This window comes from Drosophila pseudoobscura, chromosome 2 (assembly GCF_009870125.1).
Source record: "Drosophila pseudoobscura strain MV-25-SWS-2005 chromosome 2, UCI_Dpse_MV25, whole genome shotgun sequence".
Taxonomy (NCBI): Eukaryota; Metazoa; Arthropoda; class Insecta; order Diptera; family Drosophilidae; genus Drosophila; species Drosophila pseudoobscura.
In genome coordinates, this window is record NC_046679.1 from 688,861 (window position 1) to 705,179 (window position 16,319).

General features: G+C 44.6%; 4 protein-coding genes, 1 long non-coding RNA gene and 1 other non-coding gene across 15 annotated transcripts; 3 read left to right on the forward strand and 3 right to left on the reverse strand.

Annotated features, from left to right (window-relative positions):
• The first annotated feature begins 99 nt into the window (after positions 1 to 99).
• LOC117185055 (uncharacterized) lies at positions 100 to 1,713 on the forward strand. 2 transcript variants are annotated; one of them, XR_004470547.1, is made up of 2 exons: positions 100 to 560; positions 976 to 1,713. It is a non-coding gene; the product is annotated as an uncharacterized lncRNA (long non-coding RNA). The 2 variants fall into 2 exon arrangements; XR_004470548.1 differs by lacking the exon at positions 100 to 560 and adding an exon at positions 567 to 919.
• Positions 1,650 to 6,196, reverse strand: LOC4800238 (WD repeat-containing protein 44). Of its 2 annotated transcripts, XM_003736177.3 has the most exons (9): positions 5,756 to 6,195; positions 5,480 to 5,690; positions 5,192 to 5,281; positions 4,973 to 5,111; positions 3,891 to 4,905; positions 3,102 to 3,825; positions 2,218 to 3,036; positions 2,010 to 2,138; positions 1,650 to 1,938 (listed from the first exon to the last, which is right to left on the reverse strand). In XM_003736177.3, exons 1-9 carry the CDS (start codon positions 5,839 to 5,841, stop codon positions 1,783 to 1,785), a joined length of 3,369 nt encoding a protein of 1,122 aa, XP_003736225.2. In that variant the 5' UTR covers positions 5,842 to 6,195; the 3' UTR covers positions 1,650 to 1,782. The 2 variants fall into 2 exon arrangements, with proteins under 2 accessions (XP_003736225.2, XP_033240481.1); XM_033384590.1 differs by lacking the exon at positions 5,192 to 5,281 and having other exon boundaries at positions 5,756 to 6,196.
• Positions 6,197 to 6,785: 589 nt separating this feature from the next.
• Zip99C (Zinc transporter Zip99C) lies at positions 6,786 to 11,468 on the forward strand. 4 transcript variants are annotated; one of them, XM_003736176.3, is made up of 5 exons: positions 6,786 to 7,151; positions 9,734 to 10,135; positions 10,201 to 10,737; positions 10,795 to 10,950; positions 11,016 to 11,468. In XM_003736176.3, exons 2-5 carry the CDS (start codon positions 9,925 to 9,927, stop codon positions 11,192 to 11,194), a joined length of 1,083 nt encoding a protein of 360 aa, XP_003736224.1. In that variant the 5' UTR covers positions 6,786 to 7,151; positions 9,734 to 9,924; the 3' UTR covers positions 11,195 to 11,468. The 4 variants fall into 4 exon arrangements, with proteins under 4 accessions (XP_003736224.1, XP_001357652.1, XP_033240548.1 ...); XM_001357615.5 differs by lacking the exon at positions 6,786 to 7,151 and adding an exon at positions 9,654 to 9,670; XM_015183252.2 differs by lacking the exon at positions 6,786 to 7,151 and having other exon boundaries at positions 9,738 to 9,760; positions 9,823 to 10,135.
• A 66-nt stretch (positions 11,469 to 11,534) lies between these two features.
• RpS8 (ribosomal protein S8) lies at positions 11,535 to 13,771 on the reverse strand. 2 transcript variants are annotated; one of them, XM_015183249.2, is made up of 4 exons: positions 13,660 to 13,771; positions 12,654 to 12,760; positions 11,964 to 12,375; positions 11,535 to 11,733 (listed from the first exon to the last, which is right to left on the reverse strand). In XM_015183249.2, exons 1-4 carry the CDS (start codon positions 13,754 to 13,756, stop codon positions 11,630 to 11,632), a joined length of 720 nt encoding a protein of 239 aa, XP_015038735.2. In that variant the 5' UTR covers positions 13,757 to 13,771; the 3' UTR covers positions 11,535 to 11,629. The 2 variants fall into 2 exon arrangements, with proteins under 2 accessions (XP_015038735.2, XP_001357651.1); XM_001357614.4 differs by lacking the exon at positions 13,660 to 13,771 and adding an exon at positions 13,028 to 13,159.
• On the reverse strand, positions 11,812 to 11,858 carry LOC6896719 (small nucleolar RNA R442). Its single transcript, XR_053340.2, has one exon. It is a non-coding gene; the product is annotated as a small nucleolar RNA R442 (small nucleolar RNA).
• Positions 13,772 to 13,833: 62 nt separating the features above from the next.
• LOC4800242 (uncharacterized) lies at positions 13,834 to 15,210 on the forward strand. 4 transcript variants are annotated; one of them, XR_004470546.1, is made up of 3 exons: positions 13,837 to 14,688; positions 14,760 to 15,124; positions 15,195 to 15,210. XR_004470546.1 is itself a non-coding variant. In XM_033384672.1 (2 exons), exons 1-2 carry the CDS (start codon positions 14,020 to 14,022, stop codon positions 15,036 to 15,038), a joined length of 621 nt encoding a protein of 206 aa, XP_033240563.1. In that variant the 5' UTR covers positions 13,834 to 14,019; the 3' UTR covers positions 15,039 to 15,154. The 4 variants fall into 4 exon arrangements, 3 of the variants coding, with proteins under 3 accessions (XP_033240563.1, XP_033240562.1, XP_001357650.2); XM_033384672.1 differs by lacking the exon at positions 15,195 to 15,210 and having other exon boundaries at positions 13,834 to 14,382; positions 14,781 to 15,154; XM_033384671.1 differs by lacking the exon at positions 15,195 to 15,210 and having other exon boundaries at positions 13,836 to 14,688; positions 14,781 to 15,151.
• The last annotated feature ends 1,109 nt before the right edge of the window (positions 15,211 to 16,319 follow it).

Genomic DNA, 16,319 nt, shown 5'->3' on the forward strand with positions numbered 1-16,319 from the left:
CAGAGCACAGCACAGCCCCAAGAGTTGGTGCTCCCCAGCTAAGCGCTCGCTCAACTTTGTTGTCGGTGTGCTCGGTACCTGCTTTGTATCTGGTATCTGTGTCTGTAGCTGTGGCTGTGTCTGTGGACAGTGCGATTGTGTGGGTGTGCGGGGGGGCAGCGACAGTACCAACTCTACTGCATGGAATTAAATGATTTTTGGAATCTTGCATGCAGATTTTAGACAACTTAGGCAACTGCACATTTTCATTGATTATTCTACACGTTCGAGTGAGTCGAGGCTCAATGCTTTCTCACTTCTTACTTCACGTTTTTCTGGCTCTCCCGCTCTCCCGATTTTCCAAAGAGAAACTTGGCACATGGCCAAAAGTGCATTGATTGGCATTTGGAACAAGTATGGCCGGCGTCTGGCGTGCAATCAGCTGTTCGCTGGCCGGGCCCGGCTGGTGTTGCGGCATCGATTCGCCACACCCACTGCCCACTGCAGTGGGAGTACCCTCCCCCTGGAGTAACATTTTACCGACTGAATGACAGGAACAAAGACCAACGACATTCGTGCAGGTACATTTGTACGTTCCTGCAAATGAAACTGCGGCAATAGCCACACGAAAACCTACCAAGAAAGAACCGGTCTACATACATGTAGTACTATGTTTATACCAATCTTGTGCATATGTATACTTCAGATATATAGTAGGTGCACAGACAGACGTCTCATGTTTTTGGGGTTGCTGCTATTACCCCCACAGAACTTTGCTAATGACAAGAAACACGAATACGTGGTCCCCAAAAAGAGGGAAAATGGTAGCATTTGGCTGTCTCAAAAACGAAAATGATTTCGATTGCAGTCACGAGTTGAAAACAAAGAGAGCTTTCCTTAGGTTATCCTTGTGCCAGAGCATTTAGTCATGGCCCTTGCTGTAAATATGAAAATATCACATTACATGAATTACATTTTTCTACTTTTTACTTGCAGTATCCAACACCCAAGCCCCCACCCAGCAACTTAGGAAGCCGCAAACATGAAGGTTAAGCTTTCGCTAAACAGCAGACATTCCGTTCCTGCCCTGAGCCGTCTCTAATCCCGAAGCACTTCAACTTCTACTCTGAAGAAAATCAATATAAACATTACAGCACATTAGTTTTTAGTTTCCCCGTTCCGTTCCGAGGGTTGCACAACTTTACTTTACACAAAATATACTCGTACTATATTATAAAGTTAGTTATAAATTAATTATGTGTGTAGGTTTTAAAAGTAACTGCTTTGCGATTCGGCCGGCATCTTCGACATTCGACATCTTCCTGGCCTGGGATCCTGGGATGTGTCAGAAAATGTACTCATCACGCTTTTCTGTACAAAGTCATTCCCATCCGTGCAGGGAGAAGGCATTATAGTGTAAAATTGACTTTCAAAATAATGTTAAACAATAAAAGAAACATTTGCAAATTAAATATCTACACACACATTCATTCATTCAATCAGCGTTAAAAATACATAACATTACAAATATTTCGTGCTAGCAGAACCGCATTTAGTTAACAACTTTTCATATACTGCGATACGAGGGTAGACACATAGGTGTAGCATTTATAAGGATTACGTATGTATTGTATTGTTTGTATATAAATAAGCAGAAATGGCGCTAGAAATGAATGGTATAAAAACTGACAAATATAATCACAAATAAAAATACAACACAAATCAATTACATCATTTACTTTCTCGTTTTCGTTTCCGTTTCCGTTTTTTCTTCCATCTACGATAGAATAGACCTGCGATTATCTAATCCGCTATAGCCGTGTAGGGCAGACTGCTGTGCTTGGGCTTTGTCTTATTAATGAACACCTTTATTGCCCCATTGAAATCTGCGCTGACCAGCACGTAGCCGCATCCCTTTTTATGCTGTTCGACAAGTGGATCAGGTGCATTGTGAGCCAGCTAAAACCGAAAGCAGAAAACACTTGAATCAGTATCTGAAACAGATAAACGAAAGGTTGTTTGGCTGTTACCTTTTCATTCGAAATTTCATCAGGTTCTGGTTTGATGATGGCCTCTGGATGTGGCGCGAATATGGCACAGGTGACAGTGGCATTATGTGCTTTAATGCCCTCCCAGAAATCGCTGCGATCGCGACGAACCTGTAAGGATTACACAGCAATTAGCAAACAGGGAATAGGGGAACTTTCTGCATGGCTGTAAATAATCTATTTTACTAACCGAGCTCAGCTTGGAGTAGTCGTGATTGGTCTTCCATACGTAAATGCATTGATTCTCGGATCCGGCAATGATATACTTCCCGTCGTGACTGAACGACCCCTTGATCTGCGAGGACACATTCAAGTAACCCTTGTACTTGCAGGACAAGTTGAGATCCCTCAAATCGTAAAGGCGCACTCGGCTGTCATTGGAGGTGACCAATATTTTGTCCTCTCCGGGCATGGGCTCGATGCCGCTGATCTTGCGGCCAATGCGATTCTTGCCGCGGGTAGAGCGCACATGGATCTGTGTGTGGTACTTAAGCTGGTCCGTGTTGTAGAATATGCAGCGTCCATCGTAGCTGCCCACCACAGCAAACTGACCGTTCTGACAGAAATTGGCTGCCGTGATGAGCTTTGTCTGGCCATCCACCTCGTTCCACAGAGCCACCTTCTTGTCCGGTATATTCCACAGTCTCAGCTTGCCATCGAGGCTTCCGCTCAGAAAGTATCGATCGTCGCGCGGATGGAAGGCAATGGCTGTGACAAAATCAATATGCTGAAAGCAGCAGAGGCACTCCTTTCTGGATATGTGCCACAGGCGGACCGTCTTGTCCATGCTGCTAGACAGGATGAAGTAGTTCTTCGACCAGCTAACATCCAGCAGATCCGAGGTGTGCCCGTTGTAGGTGCAGAAGGGCTTGGGCATGAAGGGCCCTGTGCATTTCTCAGCGGCTGTGGCCATAGCAATCGCCTCCTCGGCCGAGTGCTGCGAAACGAGAGACTCCTGTGAGGGCGTGGGCGATGACTTTTGATCGGCATTGTATTTGTTGCGCATGTCCTAGGGAATGTTAATATTCAATGAGCATTAGGCACAAGAAAATTGATATTTGCAAGAGCAGTTACCTGAAAGAATGGATAGGCATCTTTCAACACCCAAATTCGCAGAACCTTATCCTGCCCCGCTGTGGCCAAGAGGCGCCCGCACGAGCTGAACTTCATGCACCACACTGCGCTCGTGTCCTCGCCACTTAAGTCCTGCACGTGCTGGAGTTTGGTGAATTCGTAGGGTCCCTTGTTGGACGATGACGCTTTGATTTTGATATTCTGCTCGGGATTCATGGCGTCCACGATATCAGCGACATCCTCCTTGTGTCGCGCATGCGACACTTCAGATGCAATCGATTTGGCCTTGTCCACAGTCTTGCGCATTGTGGTGCCAAAGAAGCGCTTAATGCGTGCCGTTTTCTTCTTCAGACGACTACCGTCGTCCGTTTCGAGCTCTTCCTCGTCGGGCTGTTGGCCTTCAATACTAGGCGGTATGCCAATCACACTCTCCTCATCGGACTCTTTCTGGGTCACCTCCAGGTGGGACGTCAGCTTTAGGATATGCAGCGAGAGTGGATTCCAGCCCTCAGGCACTGGCGGTGAACGCATCTCGGAGAGCGGCATGTTCTCTCCCGTGTCCAGGTTCTTCACAGGCACTTGCTCGAGTATCTCAAAGTCGGTAAGCTGCTTGCCAGAGCTGGTGCGTGTCCGCACGTAAATGTTCATCTGCCTTAGCACATCTTCGTCGCCAGCAGACTTTCGTCGTTCCTTGTCGTTGGTGACGCGATACAAGGCTGGATATCTGTGGGGCAAACAGAGAACCAAACATATTTCATTTCAGAAAACCAAAAATCAAAGAAAACTCACCGCGTGGCACTGCCCAAGCTATTGGAGCCGGTGCCCGCCAACTTGGGACGATTTGCGTTCTCCATGAGCATTTTCTCAATTCGCTCAATCTCATCCTGGGATGGACCCTGGGCCTTGTTGCTGGCCTCGTCACGTGGCTTGACTACGTAGCCCCCCTGAATGGCCTTGAATAGATTGAGACCCTGATTCGGATCGATGGAGCTGACGCGTCCTGGCGCTGAGTTGCTCTTGGCCGAGTTTGAGGGACTTGGCTTCGAGTAAACTGAGGTGGAACTGCTCCCCAGCGAATGCGAAGGCTTGGAGAGGGCAGCAATTGCCGTCGTGGCCAACATGGGACGTATATGCATGGCACTCATCGACGGCATCTGCACCAGAGACGAGGGCGTGGCCGTGGTCGTGGCCGATACGATTGTGTTGGTGGACGAGCAGGTCAATGTGTTGCTGGATGCCGAGGTATTGGCATCGTTCAGCGAGCTCTCAAACTCCAGGACAAAGTCATCGCGCAGCTTCTGTTGGGCATCGCGTACGCTTCTTACAGAACGAGTGTCGCTGTCGGTGTCTTCCGCGTCGGTCGGCCGGTCGGACATATTGAACTGATCCGAGGAACTGCTTGAAAGGTGTCGCGATTTTTTCTTCCTTCGCGGTGGCGCCACTGGCCCGCATGAGGTGATAGAATCTGTTGTCTTGGACTGCGCAAGCTTTGTGCTTGCTATCACATCTGGCTCTTGCAACATGATTCCAACAGCAGCTGATGCCTGCACAGGTACTGAAGCATTCGAGGGGACCCTAGAAGCAGTGCCTAATGCACTGGGAACTGCAGCATCTTGCTGCTGATGCTTGGGCGAGACAGCTGGCGTCCCTATGCCAGAGGATGTGCTTGCAGTTCTCGTTGCTGAGGACATGGTCGAAGACTGCGTCGGTTGTTGGGGTTGCGTCTGCGTCTGTGCCTGTTGCTGTTGCTGATGCTTCTGCTGGGCATTCAGGGAGGCCAGGGACTCTCGATCAATACTGATGGCTGAGCATAGAATTGAGGGCTTGCTTAGTTTTTTGACGAGTTAAATGAACGTCAAATTCTCACTCACCCGAAGGGTCTATACTGCCTGCCAAGATGCGTCCCACGCGACCCAAGGATGTCATGCTCTGTATGCTCATCGCATCGGTTTCGATAACCTTGAACGGATGCGTAGATCGATTGGTGAAAATCCCATCCGTGGAGCTATTCTGCAATCAGTAAAGAAATCATCAATAAGTAACGAAGGATTAAACAATAAGAAATCAAAGCAGTTCGCAAAAATAAATACCTGAGAGTCAGGTGTGAGTGTATTTCCTGGATTATCATCTTCATCGTTTTGCATGCACTGACGGAGTTCGCGAAAGCGTTGTCTACCATACTATATACGATACGTTTCATAGTTATAGGATTAGATTGAAGTTTAAGTTGTTTTTCGCATCATATTTACGACAGAAAGAGAGTGTATAAACCACAACAAAATATGAAAGAAGAGAATACAAATATTTTTATTGTTAATATTGGAAATTCTTAGGCAAAACTGACAAATGCACCCAACATATGACCGTGCCCCACTTACTGCTCCATGCACTGGCTTCGGCTCGGCGAAGACTACGGGTGCTATATCTTGCTGCTTCAGACGAGCACCTAGACTGTTGGTGGGACTCCGTGTGGCAGGCGTTCCAGCGCCAATGGGAGTCGCATCGCTATCCGATGAGGCGGCCGCATTGACACGCACTGCAGGCTCTGGAAATATAAACTCCTGAGCCACCTCTGCCGGCAATCTACGACTAGAATGTACAAATTTGTGTATTAGTCAGCCACGCTGGATATAAGATTAGAGTGCGATGCGTACCACAGTGTGGAATGACGATTGGGCGTAGTGTCTTCGGCATCGAAAAATTCCTCGGAACTGTCCGAATCGGTCTCCAGCTTACTCATTGTTGAGCAGTGGTTGTGCGTAGTCAATGGGGTCTCGTCTCTGTGTATTACCTAACCAACTCAACTCGTTTTTGTATGCAAATTTTGACGAAGTACTTTTTTCGCCTTTTTGTTATTAACTTAACTCCCTTTTGTTGTTGTGGAGCGTTGCTCACGCTTCAGATGTTTGTTGACTTACGTCGTTCTTGGCTGTCGCGCTAACGCAACAGTCAATGTTTTTAACATTTTAGAAACATTTGGGGTTAAAAAACATTTTACCACTATGAATTTTTATGTAGAAATCAATTGTTTTTTAATTTATTTTCTACGTAGAGTCCAGTGTGGCCGCGTTAAAATATACCGTCTGACCCTCAGAAATATAATTGAATATACGGTCTCATTTTAAAAATAGCCCGTAAATATACTAACGAATTCAAGTTCTATTTTACATTTTCCTTAATTTTGATCTTCCATCGAATATTACCAGCTATATAGAACATTTAGCCACGCCTACATAATTTTACCCAATTAATGAATCTATTTTCTAATTGACTGGTTTATTTTAAACACTTTCTTCTATTACAAATTTCGTACAAAGGAATTTAGCGAATATAGTCAAACAAATAAAATGTAAGAGAAAAGTCGTTCCTATTGCTCAATTTTGATATTCCGTTGAATAATACTGACTAACTAAAACCTTTAGCTCTGCCCACATAATTTTAGGCCATTGATGAAAACATTTTCTACTAGATGAACTATTCTTTAGTACTTGCATGTATTGTGCTTTGACTAAAACTCGGTTTACAAATTAAATGAGACATATTATTTTCAAGTGGTTAAAGGATGTCCTTACCTGATTCAAGTCCTGTTCTGGTCACGCAGGCAGGCAGTCACGCTCGCACCCCTATGCTGCAACTATTCGATTAACTATCGATAGCAGCCAGCTGTTCGCCAGCCATGTTTGTTTTCCACACGGCACACTAGTAAACAAACGTACATATTTATGTGCAATTTGTGTACTTGTAACCTTTCGTAGAGTGACTCCGAGAGAGTCTACCAAGTGCGGTATTAAACGCAAAGTTCTTCTGAAGGGAGGACTGTATCTCACAACGACAAAGACATTCCTTAGGAATCCTATCGAATAAGAGAATCGTGCATTTATATTGTTTAGTGGGTGCCACTCTGTCCGCTACTGCGCATTAGATAAACAATAAGATTATGTTTGTTCGCGAACGCAACAGTCACAAAAGTAAATGAAAACAAAACAAAAGACTTTTCCTTTGTGCCTCATTGAAGACGAGCACGTTGACGCCAACACAACCAGCATAACGGTAAAGAACCGCAATATAAATAACTAACCTAGCGTAAGGCGCTGTTTAACCGAATAACTGTGCATTCGCCCCACACCACCCCAACCCACACACGCCAAACAGCTGCCATAGCGGCCATATTTGATAATTTTTTGCACTCGAGTTAATCTTAAAAATCTGTGCTCCGCCGATCACTACTTCAACATTACTATACTACCTGTTATCACAGACATAGGAGTACGAGTACAAAAACAAACGCATTGATTTGGATAGACAACAACAAAGCGAACTTGTTTGGAAAACTGGTTTTGCCTACAGTCCGGTTTAAACGATTTTACTAAGAATCCAAAGGGTTATAATGCCGAAACACTCGTGTGTTTCTCGTATGTTTTTCGATCCACAGAAAAGTATATTTAATTTTAATTGTATTTGTTGCGGTTTTCAGCAGTGAAATTGAAAATACAATCAGCTGACAGGCAACAGTGTGTGTGTTATCAGCATTTACTTGCAAATAAACAATTACATGGTACATACATATGTACATTTATGTAAATATTAGGATTAGTTAACGTAATTGTTTAAGGGACCATCTTTTTTCTACTTAAGTTCTTACACATGTGCAGCAACAGCACGTTTCTGCTGATAATCAGCATTTCATTTAGTTTCATTCCAGTTTTGTTAATTTGTCATGTCTCGTTTCTGTAGTGCAGAGTGCAAAATAATCGGCGCCATTGGTTTGTCAAGCGGGAGTCGTTGTCAATAATGTGATTCATGTAATTCATTGGTTAGCAACTGTTGTATGGGGAAGCATATATATAGTAATATAGCTGGAACCCCTAAGATACGATTTCTATTCGATCTGTTCTGCTCTTTCTATAAGAATGCAACGAAAGACGTTGCCTCCCTCAGAACGAGCTTATTTACCGGCGCGATAAGACGACGACTTGTGGGAGCTTGGAGCATAAATTTCCGCATTAGTAACAGTCAAGTGTGTTATAGTTATAGTGCTATTGTGTTAACAGTTGAAATTATACAAATACACCGCCAAAAATCACGTTTGGAGGCTGAACAACAATCCATTGTCCCCCATTTGTGCACTTGTATTGTATGGTAAATATGTACATATGTATGTATGTACATAAATACGAAGCTAAGAAAATCATAAGTGTGTACAATGTACGATTAAACAGTGTACAACAGTGAAACGACATCTATGAACTACATACATATGTATATAAACTTCATCTCCGAGTGGCATACATTTGCACGCACATTACACATATGTACATACATACATATATCACACATTCTCCTAGTGTCGTTTCTGCTGTGTATGTTCTGTTCCTTCATAATTTCTTCAGAATCTGCCCGATCGGACCACTAATCATATAGCCTCTATAAGAAGAACCCATTTAAATTTGTTGTTTCTTTAATGTCGAGAGTACTTAAACGTCGGTGCGCTCTTCCGAATCGTGTCTTTGTATGGATAGTTCAATGACAACCAAAGACTGCGAGAGATACGAGAGTGGGGCTATCTCGCTCGGATTTTGTGGCAGCAGAATTTTCTGCGTCTGGTTGCTGGTTGCTGGCTCTGCCACTGCCTATGCGAAACGCTTGAACAAATGAAAATCCTAAAATGATCAGCCATGATATCAGTAGTTGGATGATTTAATTTAGGAGTTTGATGACTAGTACTTAGAGAGACGCAGCCAGTGGCCGTTTTTCCCTATAAAGATGTACACGATTGCCGTTTAACAAAGCAACCAACATCAGTGATATGGGTGGCAGTGGCAGTGCGGCGTCTACCTGTATCTTATCGCGGAAAAATTGAACAGTTTAAGCTTCATCGTGCACAGCAGCAGGCAGTCACACATCAAACAGAACTGAGAACAGAGAACTGAGCACTGAGACGTGGGAGTACCCAACAGTGGCGTTTACAATTTCAATTAGTATCTTTGCGGACACTAAAGGCGGCGGATATCCATTTTGAAGGATTGTTCCTCCCATTACGCGTAGTCGAGACTGATTTTTGTGATTCTATCGACAGAAATTGAGTTTCTTTCTCGTCAATCATTGGATAATTGAGTGTAAGGACTGTGACGTGATTTTATGATCGAATCGATGATCAATTTGTGACTGGTTTAGCGCTATCCGCCTGCTATTAGCCTTCGAGCGAGGATACGAGTATGCGCTTACGTACGCTTATGCAAAAAGCCTAAAGGATACATAGTTGAGGCAATTATCTCTTGGTCATTATAGCGTTTGATTGACCGCCGCTCCTTTGCTAAAGCTATCTCTAGTCATGCTTAAGCCTTAAAGACTTCAATTTTACACTGACTTGCTTATCGAACCGAGCCCGACAACAGCAACAGCAACAGTCGAGAGAGGGGGGCGGCTACTGCTCCCTTATTGACTGACGTCTGTCCGTTTTCTATATCTAAGAGATTTTCTCATCAGCTTGTCAGGGTATTCCTTTATTTTGTTGCCAAGTAACAAAATTCTAGAATTGATTCAGCCCGACTTATATATATTTTTTTATTGTAGATATACTCGTAAATTTCACAGGTTTCTTTTTTATTAAAAATTCGAATTTTGGCTTTCAGCTGGGAAAAAGGCGTTGGACATATTCAGTTAAGGAGTTAATGGACATGACCAGACAGTGATTGAACACATCCCCATATCTCAAGTACAGGCTGCAGTACAGGCAACGCCCAACCGGAAGACTCGTCGTCAAGATCGAGATCCAGATCCAGAATCAGTCCAGGAAACAGCTGTAGCTGAAACACAGACAACAATGAGCACAAATAGCAGCTTTTTTGATGAACATTTAACCATGCTATACGCAAATCTGATGAACAATTACGTGCCAGAGTACTTTAAGAGCTTCCAGTACACCCCGTGGGTGTTCTCGCTGCTGGGTTCGGTGGTTATCGGCCTCAGTGGCATCTTTCCACTGCTCATCATTCCGTCAGAGGAGAAACTGGCCAAAAATGGATACAAAGACCGTAAGTGTTGCTCTAAGAGATTAATTTTAGACCGTTTTTCAAGATCAAGTTGTCTCTCGCTTCAGCTGCGGAATCAAAGTTCCTGCGAGTGCTCCTGAGCTTCGCAGTGGGAGGACTGCTGGGGGATGTGTTCCTCCATTTGCTACCAGAGGCCTGGGAGGGCGATCACCAGAGCTCCTCGGGGGAATTGGGGGACAGCCACCCATCGCTGCGCTCCGGACTGTGGGTGCTCGCTGGCATACTGATCTTCACAATAGTGGAGAAAATCTTCTCCGGCTACACGAACGCAGACGAGGAGAATCCCCAGCCCAAGTGCGTGGAGATCGCAAACTGCCTGCTGCGCCGCCATGGGGGCAAGCTGCCGGAGGGGGGAACCTCCGAGAGCTGCGGCGGAGCCTGTGACATTGAGGACGTGGACAAGGTCTGTTTCTTGCGCGAGCGAGAGCAGAAGTCCAAGGAGCAGAAAGAACAGCCCAGGAAGGTCGCCGGATACCTGAACCTGCTGGCCAATTCCATCGACAACTTTACGCACGGCCTGGCGGTGGCTGGATCTTTTCTGGTCTCCTTCAGACACGGAGTCCTGGCCACATTCGCCATACTGTGTAAATATGATGCTGGCTTCAGCTAGTCGTAGATCCTTACGTGGTGTTCCTTTGCAGTGCACGAGATCCCCCACGAAGTCGGGGACTTTGCCATTCTTCTGCGCTCCGGATTCAGTCGCTGGGATGCGGCTCGGGCACAGCTGCTAACAGCAGGAGCAGGACTACTTGGTGCCCTGGTGGCGATCGGAGGCTCCGGTGTAACCTCAGCCATGGGTATGTCCACCAAAACTATCATCTTTCAGCGTCAGTGAGCTGAGCTCTCTTCTTTTCTTTTACAGAGGCACGCACCTCGTGGATCATGCCCTTTACCGCTGGCGGCTTCCTGCACATTTCGCTGGTCACAGTATTACCTGATCTCTTAAAAGAAGAGGAACGCAAGGAATCCATTAAGCAGCTGCTAGCCCTGGTCTTTGGCATTGCATTAATGGCTGTCATGACGACGCTTTTCGAACACTAACCTAACCCTGGCAAGAAGCCGAGCAGCACATCAGAATAGTTTATTCCATAAATGGTTCCACCAGGATGGTTCCGTTGTTGGGTGTCCAAAATTGAAATGAATTTGTTGTACTTTACGGGATGGCTATAGGGATGCCTAGCCCCTCCTGGCCACTCGTCCTATTTTGCGTTGTGTAATTATAGCCGATACGAATGATATTTAAACTACTGTTAATAATTACGTATTATTGTAACATACGAAAAACATGAATAGAAACTGTGTGTTTTCAAAGAAATCTATCTTCGATCTACTCTCTGCGGATATCATCTACTATTTATGCAACAGAAAAGACAGCTCGAGATATTCTTCTATCAAAAGAATCGGTTTTTATTTTGTTTTCTTTGCAAGTCCATTGATCATCTGAGCGCTGCGCTTGCAAGCTTATCTAGAGTGCCTTTACTTCTTAGACTTGATCTTCTTAAGGTAGAACTCCAATTCCTTGCCTTCCAGAATGTAGCCGTCGGAGCGACCGCACTGACCGGGGCGGGAAGAAATGCAGGCTGAAAGGAGCAGAAAGAAAGAGAAGGGGATTAGCAAACGAAAGGCAATCCGCCCGCACTGGACATAAGCTGTTTGGCAATCAGAGTAACTATGACAAGCCGTAATCACACCCAACAGGCTTGCATCATTCTTAAAACAAGAATTTTGCAATAAAGTTGTTGGATCGCTAAGGATTTTACATCATTTGTATTCAGCCAGCGATAAAATGAAAACTATAGAAAATACACACCCAAGATGCGGCCAGAAGTGAACTGGTCCTCCAACGCCTGCTCAACTTTGCCAAACTTTTGACGCTCCAGGTACTTCTTCATGACCTTTTCACTGCGCTTCTTGGTCAGCACATCGTTCTCATCCTCCTTCTGTGCGTGCTTGGGGTTGCGCTTGCGTCCCAAGGGCAGCACGTAGTGGGACTCGTACCATTGGCGGAATGGCGTCGCGTCGATGACCACAATGCTGTTCTTCACCAGTGTCTTGGTGCGCACCAGCTCGTTGTTGGACGCATTGTAGACGACATCAGCGATACGAGTCTTGCGGGCAACACCCTCAGAGGCCCAGGCAAAGTTGCCGTTCTCCAGGCGCAGGGCACGCAGTTTGCTGTTGCCTCCACGAGTGCGCACAGAGTGCACGCGGCTGGAGCCGAGCTGCAATAAATAAAATGAAAGACCAACCGTTTAGAATATCCGCAAACTTCCAAGCAGTAGAGTATTTAGTTGGGACAGCGACAGTTGAAAATCAGTAGTCCGAACATAAAGCTTTTAAATCATCAAACAGTAGCGCACGATTAGGTAAACCATGCGCAATTACAGTTGACACGCGTTAACATCATTTTAGAAAATCAGCAATAATTTTATGCTATGCCAAGTAGCTACATTTCTGTATGCCACGCACTGACAGGGGACAGGCGACAGGCATCGCTTACCTTGGTGTTGGCGGCGGGGCGACCCAACTCGAACTTGCGCTTCTTGCGAAGCGACTTGCGCTTGCCACCAGTAGAGCGGCGCTTGTGTGCACTATCACGGCTAATACCTGGGAACAATATTAAAACATACGAATTAAATTAAAACATGGCACATTGGCTGCGCTTAAATATCAAGAACACAAACACACGCACGCCAACCACAACTCATGGGCACGGGAGTTCGAGGGTTGAATTCATTGAAAAATGCAGCAAAATTTTTGGATTTATTGCCGATCCGTTGGTGGCATTGTTTTTCACACACTTTTACATTGATTCAATGCATTTTTGAGCCAATTTCCTTGATATTTTAACGCATTTCGCACGAGCCGACTTACCCATGTTCGAGTAAAAAGCGAGAAAGAAAGGAAAAGACACGCACAACACCTCGTGTCAAAATTTTTAGGTTACTTTTTTGACATTTGCCATTATGGGCAACCCTGTTCCAGCTGGTCTGCCACTGTTAACATGCGCATTGCAGCACTTTTGGTGCTACTTTTGAGTGGCAATTATTTGGCGCTCAAGTTTGGTGGGAGATCCTCTCGTTTTTTGGGGATTTGCTATTGATGGGATTCTTTCTCTTCGTTGAGGGATTTTTCATCGCAGCAATGTCCCTACATTCCGTACTCACTTACGTTGCCACTTTTTTTGTTGACCTTTTTTGTTTAAACCTTGTTTTACACATGATACAATACAAAGGAGTACTTAAAAGTAACTAATCTTGTAGAAAACTTATTCATCAAGGCCATAAAATTATATGAGATGCGCTAAGAGTCTTAGTTAGCCAGCATTATTCGACGGAATATTAAAAACTAGCAATAAAAATTATACGGAATATCTTGGTATATTTCTGAGGTTCAGACGGAATATTTGATCGGATTTCAGATTATCTTGCCACCATGTCTAGCTTACACACCTTGCTAATGTTTATACTTATAGTATTTTCCAGGTTTTTAAGTAATTGACTCACCCTCTTTCCCAATGGACCAATGGAGAAACCGTATAGAAACCAATTTTAAATCTAGCCATGTCCCAGGCCACATCGAATAAGTGTTCGTGATCAGCATCGAATTTCTGATTACATGTCAAAAAGTTAATAACGGACGTTTTCCCTCGGGAGCAAAAATGAAAATAATTCGTTAGCATATTTACGGTATTTTTTAAAATTTGTGACGTATTTCGGTATATTTCTAAGGGTCAGACCGTATATGTTATCGCGAACTAGAAAAGTCTGTACCAAAACAATTTTTTGTTCAAAAGAACCTAATTTTAATTCAAAAATTCGGTAATTAAACGGATTGGTACACTCAGACAAGTTTTGAATGCAACTATGGTTGGCAAAAACTTCAAGGCCCTCTCGCATTTCCATCGCCTCACCGAATACATAGTACAGTGCAAGCACTGCGGCAAAACACTCTCCTCCAAACACACTTCATCGAATCTGACGCGCCACCTAATAAGGAACCACAAGCTACTGGCTCGACAGATTTTTGCGGGCGAAGAAGGCAAGATGCTGGCTGAGCTAAAGGACGAGTTGGAGGCGGCGGCCTCGGCCTCTGAGGACATGCACATGATGGACGATGGCGACGGCGAGGGGGACGGCGAAGGCGAGACCAAGAGTGCTGTTCGCACGATTATGGGCGTTCAGCAACAGCTGGATCGACAGAGCCAGGAAGCGGAGATGCGGAACAAAGTAATTGGCAAGAACAACAAGCTGTGGGCGCACTTTGTGCGTATGTCGGAGTTTATGGCCAAATGCAAGCACTGTGGGAAGACATTATCCTCCAAACACTCGTCGTCCAACTTGATGCGTCACATCGTGCGCCGCCATCCCAATCTGTCGAAGACCTTAGACCACTCGCATCATCACTTGATGGTGCCCAAAAAAGAGATCGTGTGCAACATTGAGCGCAGGCAGATGGCGGATCCACTGGAGAAAGTCAACTTCGATGATGTAGATAGCATTATAGAGAAGGTGACGGATCATTTGGAGGACGAGGTGAGTGTAATGTATTATTCCACTGTCCACGTTTTGCGGCCGCAGTAAATGTAATGCATATTTGTTTTAAGGTAACTTCGATTTCGCTGCAGGAACCCTTTTACGAGTACGTCGTTGACAACACCGAAGACGTTGGGGATAAGCATGATTATCCCGAATCGAGCGACATGCACCACATAGTCCGAGCGGACTCCGCCTCGCTTTCGGAGACCACCACGCAAATGGACGAGAAGCTCAAAGCTGAGACAATATACTTTAATGAGATGGCCGAATTGGCCAGATCCAAGCGGAGACTAATCGACCTGCAGACCAAGAAGCTCCTCCTCGATATGAACGTTCTGGAAAACTAACAACAACACAACGGCACACAGGCGGATACGTTTATTTTAATACGTATATATATTATGTAGATGAAATGGATGGGCGATATGATTAAGTATGTAACAAATTATAATTTAAACAATAATTATATTGGCCTGTTTATTATCTGGCGTCGTTTGGATCAGAGATGTATCGGTCGCCCCGCTTTGGATGTTGTTTGGCAGGCGTTTGGCGAAGCCCGGCTTTAAAATAGACGAGACGAATAACATAAGATCTGTATACAGACACCTGTGATATCACACTGTTAAAATAATTGAAAATTTCACCCTGCCTCCTTCTGCCCAACACTAAGGACGAAAATCTGTGGCAACCGAAACGCGCAATCGTACAGAATCTGCCGAAACTGGCTGAGATCGGATCATTATTTCAGCCAGAATGAAATCGGATTGCAATAGCAACACTATCCCCTAGTGATCGTGGTTACACCTAAAAAAATTACGACAATTGGTATGAGGAGATCTTTCCTTCCCTCAGTGATACCAAAAGACAAAGGCAGACGCGGTAGTCGTCGGCTGCGATGTTAACTCTCACGAGTACGTACAATTACGTATAGAATATGTTTTATGGTAATATAGATCATAAGCTCACATACATATATGTATATTCTACACTGACTACTGACTGAGTACCGGGTCGCAAATTAGATGCACCGCAACTGACAACAAAAAAGTTTTAAATAAATAAAAATAAAAGCAACAACTTTGTTTTTTATTTTATTTTTGGTTTTAGCCATTTTTGGCATATTAATTTTTGTTTTTCAAATCCAGCTTGTATTGACTCTGAAAGTCTAGCAGCACTTTGGACCAGGGGAGGAGCGTCGTGCCTCTGTGGCTTGCTGCTGCCGAGCAAGAACACCACCAATAGTAGCAGAAACTCCAGCCCGGTACTAAGTGATCTGTTCACAAAGGAGCTTGTCCATTTGCTTGTGCCGGCCTAGTTGGAAACGCACACTAGACATATTATATGGCCGCCCAAAGAATCAATCTATCTTTGTATATATATATGTACATATAAAATTTTTAACACAAATCGACGCGAACGAAAAAAAAAGAATAAAATATTTTTATAAGCAGCATCGTCTGGATCGGTGCGGTGTCGCATCAGTGGCAACACTTTCTTGATGGGCTCACTTGCTTTTATTCCGTTTTCTTTTTTTTTCTTGTTTTGATAACTAGAATATAGTTTCCGCGCACAATTTTCAGCCTCCAACAGAAAAACTCTCTCTTAATGTTTCGCGCCTACAACTGTTT

What these genes read in the sequence shown, in the direction of transcription:
- LOC4800238 (XM_003736177.3), bottom strand. Translation starts at nt 5,841, where the DNA reads ATGAGTAAGCTGGAGACCGATTCGGACAGTTCCGAGGAATTTTTCGAT. An exon ending in AGGCAGTATAGACCCTTCGG is followed by an intron (nt 4,906 to 4,972) that starts GTGAGTGAGAAT and finishes TTCTATGCTCAG; the next exon opens with CCATCAGTATTGATCGAGAG. An exon ending in AGCTTGGGCAGTGCCACGCG is followed by an intron (nt 3,826 to 3,890) that starts GTGAGTTTTCTT and finishes TTTGCCCCACAG; the next exon opens with ATATCCAGCCTTGTATCGCG.
- Zip99C (XM_003736176.3), top strand. Translation starts at nt 9,925, where the DNA reads ATGAGCACAAATAGCAGCTTTTTTGATGAACATTTAACCATGCTATAC. An exon ending in CAAAAATGGATACAAAGACC is followed by an intron (nt 10,136 to 10,200) that starts GTAAGTGTTGCT and finishes CTCTCGCTTCAG; the next exon opens with CTGCGGAATCAAAGTTCCTG. An exon ending in CGGTGTAACCTCAGCCATGG is followed by an intron (nt 10,951 to 11,015) that starts GTATGTCCACCA and finishes TTTCTTTTACAG; the next exon opens with AGGCACGCACCTCGTGGATC.
- RpS8 (XM_015183249.2), bottom strand. Translation starts at nt 13,756, where the DNA reads ATGCTGATCACGAACACTTATTCGATGTGGCCTGGGACATGGCTAGAT. An exon ending in GCCCCGCCGCCAACACCAAG is followed by an intron (nt 12,376 to 12,653) that starts GTAAGCGATGCC and finishes TATTTATTGCAG; the next exon opens with CTCGGCTCCAGCCGCGTGCA. An exon ending in CACTTCTGGCCGCATCTTGG is followed by an intron (nt 11,734 to 11,963) that starts GTGTGTATTTTC and finishes TGCTCCTTTCAG; the next exon opens with CCTGCATTTCTTCCCGCCCC.
- LOC4800242 (XM_001357613.4), top strand. Translation starts at nt 14,020, where the DNA reads ATGGTTGGCAAAAACTTCAAGGCCCTCTCGCATTTCCATCGCCTCACC. An exon ending in CGGATCATTTGGAGGACGAG is followed by an intron (nt 14,689 to 14,759) that starts GTGAGTGTAATG and finishes ATTTGTTTTAAG; the next exon opens with GTAACTTCGATTTCGCTGCA.